This window comes from Capsicum annuum, chromosome 11 (genome assembly GCF_002878395.1).
Source record: "Capsicum annuum cultivar UCD-10X-F1 chromosome 11, UCD10Xv1.1, whole genome shotgun sequence".
In the NCBI taxonomy this organism is placed as follows: Eukaryota; Viridiplantae; Streptophyta; class Magnoliopsida; order Solanales; family Solanaceae; genus Capsicum; species Capsicum annuum.
In genome coordinates this window covers 21,283,642-21,291,020 of record NC_061121.1, presented here as the reverse complement: position 1 = coordinate 21,291,020, position 7,379 = coordinate 21,283,642, and the positions used below count along the sequence as shown (strand labels likewise).

The window sequence follows — 7,379 nt, the reverse complement described above, 5'->3', positions numbered from 1 at the left end:
CATTCACAACCAACTCCTCCTCTTAAGCCAAGTTTTTCTTTTCTTGCATAAGGCTATCTTCCATGCTAATGGTCTACCTTCTATAAAGGTTAGATGTACTTTCATACTTTCCAATATTCGATTTATCTCCTCAATTTGTTTCCATATAGACTTCAATGTCTTACTCTTCATGGGACTTGGACTTTCTTCGATCATGGTACCTAACAAGAAGAAACACTAACAAGAAAATAAACAAGTTAGTGTTAAGGAATCAACCTCACAATCTCTCAAAGTACATAACTTTGTTTGCCTCTCAATAGGTGTCGCTAGCATTGAAAGATCGTTTCTACTTCATTGAAAAACGTGGTGTCAATTACTGCTCGTGGTCGGAATAGATTCTTATTTGAAGATGAATAAATGACTTAAAATAAAATAATATACTTGAAACAAGAAATAACAACGAAACAAAAGAAAAGTGTTAAAGAAATGGACAAAGAAAGAAAAATAGACTCAAAGACTAATTAATCAACTAAGTAGATCAAATACTAACTGTTAATTAATTAGGAATCAAGAAATAAATTTAAGAATCAAGAATTGAAACAAAGATGATGGAACCTGAGGAAAATAAAATTTGAGGCTGTTGAGATGTGTTGGGGTGAGATGTTGGCGCAGGTCATGACATGTCATCGCAGATGGGGGTCGCATGTTACAAAATAGATTCTGAAAAATTGACTTGCATTAGGTCACCTGCTGGCATAGATGCCCACTAGAGAGCGCAGGTGTCCCGGGCAGACACCTGAAGCCTCCGTTTTCAAGTCTTTTGTGGACCCTCTTGTACTCTCTTTCCTAGTACCTTTCCTTTTTAGATTATTTCTTTGATATTAACACTTTCTTTTACTTTTCTGGGGCTCTTTTTGGGATCTAACAACAACTTTTATTGAATCTTTTTCTTGAAGATGTGAATTTCTTCAAGAACACCAAGAACTCAAAATTTTCAAACTAACTCATTTTTGCTCTGAATTGCATGAAATTTCAGATTTATGTTTCCTTCAACGTGGAGAAATTTCACACTCAAATATTCAAAATTTGTAAATCCATTTGTAATTTTCTTCAACTTCAAAGCTCAAAAATGGTGGATCTTCCAAAACCTCTTCAAATAACATCAAATTTCAGATATAAGGTCCTTTTATTATGAGAATTACTTTCTAGTAACCCTTATCCTTCAATTTCAACCCAAATTTGATAAATCTAAGAACCCACTTCATTTTTTTCTCAATGTTCAAGAACTCAACAATGAATTTCTCCAAACATACTCAAATCAAGTCCAAAATTCAGATTCCGACTCAAATAACCCCAGAGAAAACTAATCTAGTGTTGAAACTTCAAGAAAAACTCAAAAATCTTTTTGGGAATTTTAACTAAAAGCACTCTTCTTCTTTTTCTTTTCTTTTCTGTTGACTTTCTAAGGTAACAATAATCCCAAGATTAGAATCGTGGGAACGAAGAGTATATCAAATCCTAAATTCTCAATCTAATTAATTCTAGTTAGCACCTAACTCCTTCGTAGATCATAAGAAAATTCAACTCCTAGGTAACCAACGTTTCAACAAGATTGTTCAACACAAGATAATTCTAACTCTCACACTCTCAAGTGTATTCATATATGCAAAAATTAAAAAAAATGAGGAAGGCAACTACTATTTATAGGCATGAGCTATTTATTATAATTATTGGCCCAAAAATAACTCATTTCAATAAATTGGACATTCATCCACGCAGATGAGGCATCTGTTGGCGAATGTCAGGGCGCAGGTGGCTCCAGATCATCAAATTGGACCCCTAGTGGCACATGTCAGGGCGTAGGTGGCTCTAGATCATCAATTAGCTCCTCTTGATTGCCCAATGACTTCCTTCACTCCAAGCTACTCTCCACACATGCTATTGTACTTTTGGGGACTTGAAAAGGGTCCTCCAAATACGTCCTTGCATCTTTGAAATGATCATGACTTGAATTCCTTTGTGTCGATCTTGAATTGTACGTATTAAAAGATTATTGCCGACTTAGCTTGTATCAAATACAGTATGAAATTAAATTTAATTATTAATAATACATTAATTTTTGTAAGCCTCGAAATAATTCTTTGTTTTTTCTATATTTCTATAAACAACCTTTCTTTACCTCCTTCATTCACTTTTACTTTTTACTTTTATTTGTTACTGTTGACCTATTAAGAAAAGACAATTATTTATTTTTATGTTTATCGTTAATATTAATTCTTCAAATCATTTTTAAAATGCAACACTAGATATCAGTTAATTAATAAAAGTATTATCGTAAAATAGTCATAACAATTATTATTTTAGCGTGTCAAATTCAAATACCACAAAGTAATATGGTACGTTGGGAGAATTTTCTTGGGTTAAAAGGTTTTCACAGTCACAATCAAGAGGAGTTGATTACTGAGCTTTAATTTATCTGAAAAAATTAAAATACCCGTATCACCTCTTTCTCTTCTAATTACTTTATTGATTAGGATGGAATATTATATTAAATTAGGTGATTAAAAAGTACTTATCGTGATTCTAAATATATGATTAAGTTAGAATAAATAAATCTTGCCACCTTAATCATCCAACCAAAATGGAAAGGTGTCAAGCTACAACTTCCAAAACTTTTGTTTTAACAGCCAACAAAAACTTGCCTTAAAAGGTCAGATTACAAAGATAATATATTTTATAATTTAGCTGCTTAGTCTGAATCTATTTTCTTTTTATAATATAATTAAATTAATTACTCAATGCACCTCCTTCCATGATACTAGTTAACCTTGATCGAAAGAAGAAATTAGATGTTAAAAGAGGGATATATTTATCTTTACACATGCATTAACTTGAAATTCAAATGAAGTCTTACCCTAAATCTTTTGGTATAATCATTATTTTAGGAAAGAAAGGTGATATACTACGATAAATTTTTATTCATACTCCATGGTTAATAATTATATAATCATAGTTGAGTAATGTAATAAACTAAAAAGTATTAATTCTTTATGTTTTAGTGATAAATTTTGTGTTAAACACATGTTAGGCATATATTAATTTAATAAAAACAGTAAATTTGAATTTTGATTGAATTTTATGACACTTAAAATGCGACCTAATAATAATAAAATGGTTATAAGCTATGAGATATCAATATAAAATTTTAACAAAAATAAAAATATAATATAATCTTTTGTATCTATCCAAATATTGTTAGATAAATTTATCTAAAATTTATAATATGTATGAGATAACCTATATCTATGAGAATGAAGCGGTTGTTAAAAATTATGAGACTGTTCATTATAAATTTCGAACATGACGAAAATGTGTAGATGATTTTTAAATTTTGATAGATAAAATTATTCTATATTTATACTGTGATAATATTTATAATATTCTGTAAAATTAATTCAAATGTACGTACAGGAAACCTTATCGGAGCCACATGTATAGTGTCTGAGACCTTTAAGACATGACTAAAGCTTATATGATTCAAATTCTTGCTACCCAACAACTCCATTTTATTTGTTGCTAGCACCTATTAAGGACAAGTGTACATAAGCTCGTCAAAATAGACATTAATTAATGAATATATTTTAAATTAGTTTTGAAAAGACAAATTTGCAAACAACATTTGCTCAACAAATTTGTAATCAAAACGAGTACTTCCTCTCCTACCGAAAAGATCCATTTTAGGACACAAAAGTATGGGCTATGTGGAGCAAATCAAAAGTGATCACATGTGTCACTATCTAAAGGTATCCTCATAATTTTAAGAATCATATGCTCCATCTTTTTTTTAAAAAAATTCACAACAAACTAGCAAGTAGAATTGCCAAAGGTCAATTCCTTCCCCTTTTTTTAGAAAAAATAATTTGAAAAAAAAAAGTGTACACAGAACTTAAAAACTTTATTTACCTCATGAAAATAAAGATATTATATTTTAGAGATTCTTATCTAAAAAAAAAATCACATTTCAACTCAACTTATCGTGTTTTAAAACAGAATAAAATTGAATATAAAAAATAAAAAAAGTTTTAAAACCTTAATATTGATAACAATTTTATTATTTCTTACAACATCCGATTGAAATTCTATTTAAAATATGCTCGTTTTATTCTTAAATTTATAATGCTCCGTAAATATGAAGGGATAATACAGTTCTAAAAATAATTTAAATTTTACACATTTCCTGTACAAAAAGACAAATTAAAGGGCAGGCCAGTGCACCAAAACTATCGCTATGCGCGGTATTCGGAGAAGAACACACTACAAATATATATCGTACGCAACCTTTACTTAACCCATAACCTCCTGATCACATGGAGACAGCTTTACCAGTTATTCCAAAACTCCGACAAACTATTTTAATTAAATGAAGATTAACTACACTTAGTCGTATATTTCCATGACCAATATTGAATAACTGAAGAACCAAAACACACTATTATTCGAAACAACATAACTGAGAATTATCCTGGAATAATAGTGGTAACTTTAATGGAAAAAAGGAAGCTCTATCTAACAATCAACAACATTTCCTGCATAATTTCACACAAATAAACTTCCGACAGAATAAAATATACGAAGAATTTATCCCTTCGTAAAATAGAGAGAGCATTTTCGATAGCCCTCTGATCAATCTAATCAAAAAATGAAAAAACATTAAGTAGATATAGAAGATAAAAAAACATCTTAGATCCTTATTATTCATTGTTCTTGGGTTTCAATTCCATGAACATTTAACAGTAGCTACAACAAATAAACAAAAGAAAACATACTTTTCTGTTGCAAAATTACTAAAGCAGACCGGGGTAGTTGCTCAGACAGTGAACACCCTAAATAATACTGAAGTCAGGATGAAGAAGACGATCCATTAGTGGAAATATGAAGATGAAGCTCACAATTACTTGTACTATTATCATTGTTGTTGTCGTTGTGACGATGATTATCTTCATTGCTACTTGTACCACCATTCATATTAAACCCATTTTTGTTCTCAAAACTATGTACTTTTTTCCCAAAAGTATTCTTATTATTATGCATCCATACTCTAAGTACCCCTTTACCAACTCCTACTTCACGACAAAATTCATCAACAGCAACTTCATCAACCTTCTGTAACTTCCACCCTAATTTCTCCGAAAACAAATGCATTTTCTCCTTCTGTTCTTGTGTAAACTTTGTCCTAAACCTCTTTCTCCCACATGGCTTTTCTGCTTTTATAGGTTGAGGTTGAGGTTGTGGTAGTGGTGGTGGTGGAGGTGGAGATGGGGAGGAAGAAGGGGAGGAGGAGGGGGAAAAGTGGTGGATTGGTGGCAGAATATGGTGGCGGAAACTGATGAAATCTTGATTTTCCGATGGTTCACGGCGGTGGAAGTTACGGTGGCAGCCACAAGCAGCACATGATAGTGAAATGGGATTGGATTGTGTGGATTCTGGTGAAGCTATGAACTCACCACAGCCATCTACTGCGTGTCCACCTATACTTGCTGCATGATTTTTCAGACATTCTTTGTATGTCACCGCCGTAGACGATGGTGGTGCACATGGTGGTTGGCGGTTGTGGTTGTGATTGTGGTGGTGATTCTTGAAAGTGAAGTTGGTGAAAGATAGAGGTTTGATTAATGGTGGGGTATCAATTTCTGAATCTGGGGTTTTGGTGGGGGTGTGGCTAGGCGTAGGGGTGGGGTTGTTGGTGCAAGTTAAGTCCATATTGGATGATTTTGTGTTTGCTCTAAGGTTTAAAGATATGTGTGCTTGTGTGTTTTTCACTAATTTGATAAATTCTTGAAACAAAATGACCAGATAGCTAAAGAAGAAGAGGAAAATAAGAGGCGAGCGATATTTCGTAGAATTAATCAAGACATGTGATAAATTGATTCGGTCATCACAATTCACAATTAAGTGAAAAAGAGTAAAATGAAATAATTAATTGCTATGTTGATTAAAACTGAGAAAGGGGGTGTATGGAAATGGGGCTTTGGTAATTTGTTTTGGTTGGTTGAGTTTCTCTTCTTCTCTGTGTTGATTGTGATTGAAGAATACATATAGAAACTATAAGACAAAATGTTCTTGGACAAAATGAACAAAGAACCATAATGTAAGATGAAAGAGGAGAGAGGGGGGGGGGGGGGTAGTATATATTGTGGTGAGGGGTTCAAAAATTAATGAAAACTTAAAAAGGTGGGAAGATAAGAATGTGATAATTACATGCAGACACCATAAAGGTGTAGCTATGGGGGGAAATTAATTAAGGGGTGGGGTGTCACAGTAGTTGATTTTTAAGCAGTCCTAATTAAATCAAAGATTGGACATGGTCAAAATTCAAGCTTATCAGCTTTGATGATTATCATGTGAATTTCTGTCATGGTTTTTACACGTGTCTTATGATGAGAGAATTAGATTAGTTAACCACTACCACTTGATTGAGGTATATATAGTAGGGGTTTGATCATAAAAGTAAAAAAATTTAAAGTTGGAGTTGGAGTTATGTTTGATCATGTATTTTTAAAATATGTTTTGATTTTAAAAAATAAAAATCTAATTTAATTTTATACCTCAAATTTTTTAAAACTATCAAAATTGTCCAACTAATTTATTTACTGATCCAAATATATGAGCTTTAAACATTTTTAAAATAAAATTTATATATTTAAAAATCTATTACAAAATAAGATATACTAATCTATTACAAAATAAGATATACTATAAATTATAATTATTAATAATTTAAAATATTTCAAATAAATATAAAAAAATTGATAATAAAAGAACTTGATAATTAAACTCTCAAAATTTCAAGTGTGTCATTGTAAATAGAAAAAGAGAGGGTAGAAGATAAAAGACAAGATCAAATAATTAGGCATTAAACTATGGTGATAAATTCATAAAATGACGTTATGAATTTATGCGACATATAAATTTTATGGTTCAAATAAATTTAAAATAATGGAAGTCATATATAAAATATTATACTTTTTCTTAATTTTTTTGGCCATATCCGGAGAAATGGGGTGAGACAAGAGAATAACAATGTTGCACACTACTAATGGAACTTGAACCTACTTCAAATGCGGAAGACAGAAAGCTCACGAACTAAACTAACGCCTCACCTTTTGATTTGCACTTGGGAATATAAGACTATTTATATAATAACGGTTATTTAAATTAATTGAATTGTAATTAATTTTATATAATAAAACTATTTAATTATTAAACTGATTCATTTTTTGCATTGATTCATGCTTTTAAGATATATCTTTAATTTGAATAACAAATTACGAAAATTATTTATTTATTAACATTTGAAAAGATAATATATATATATATATATATATATATATATATATATA

The 7,379-nt window shown here is 30.7% G+C and overlaps 1 protein-coding gene across 1 annotated transcript; it reads right to left on the bottom strand.

Moving 5' to 3' along the window:
* Positions 1–4,707: 4,707 nt before the first annotated feature.
* Positions 4,708–6,149, bottom strand: LOC107872522 (zinc-finger homeodomain protein 10). Its single transcript, XM_016719188.2, has one exon. The coding sequence runs from the start codon at positions 5,737–5,739 to the stop codon at positions 4,879–4,881; it is 861 nt and encodes a 286-aa protein (XP_016574674.1). The 5' UTR covers positions 5,740–6,149; the 3' UTR covers positions 4,708–4,878.
* Between the last annotated feature and the right edge of the window lie 1,230 nt (positions 6,150–7,379).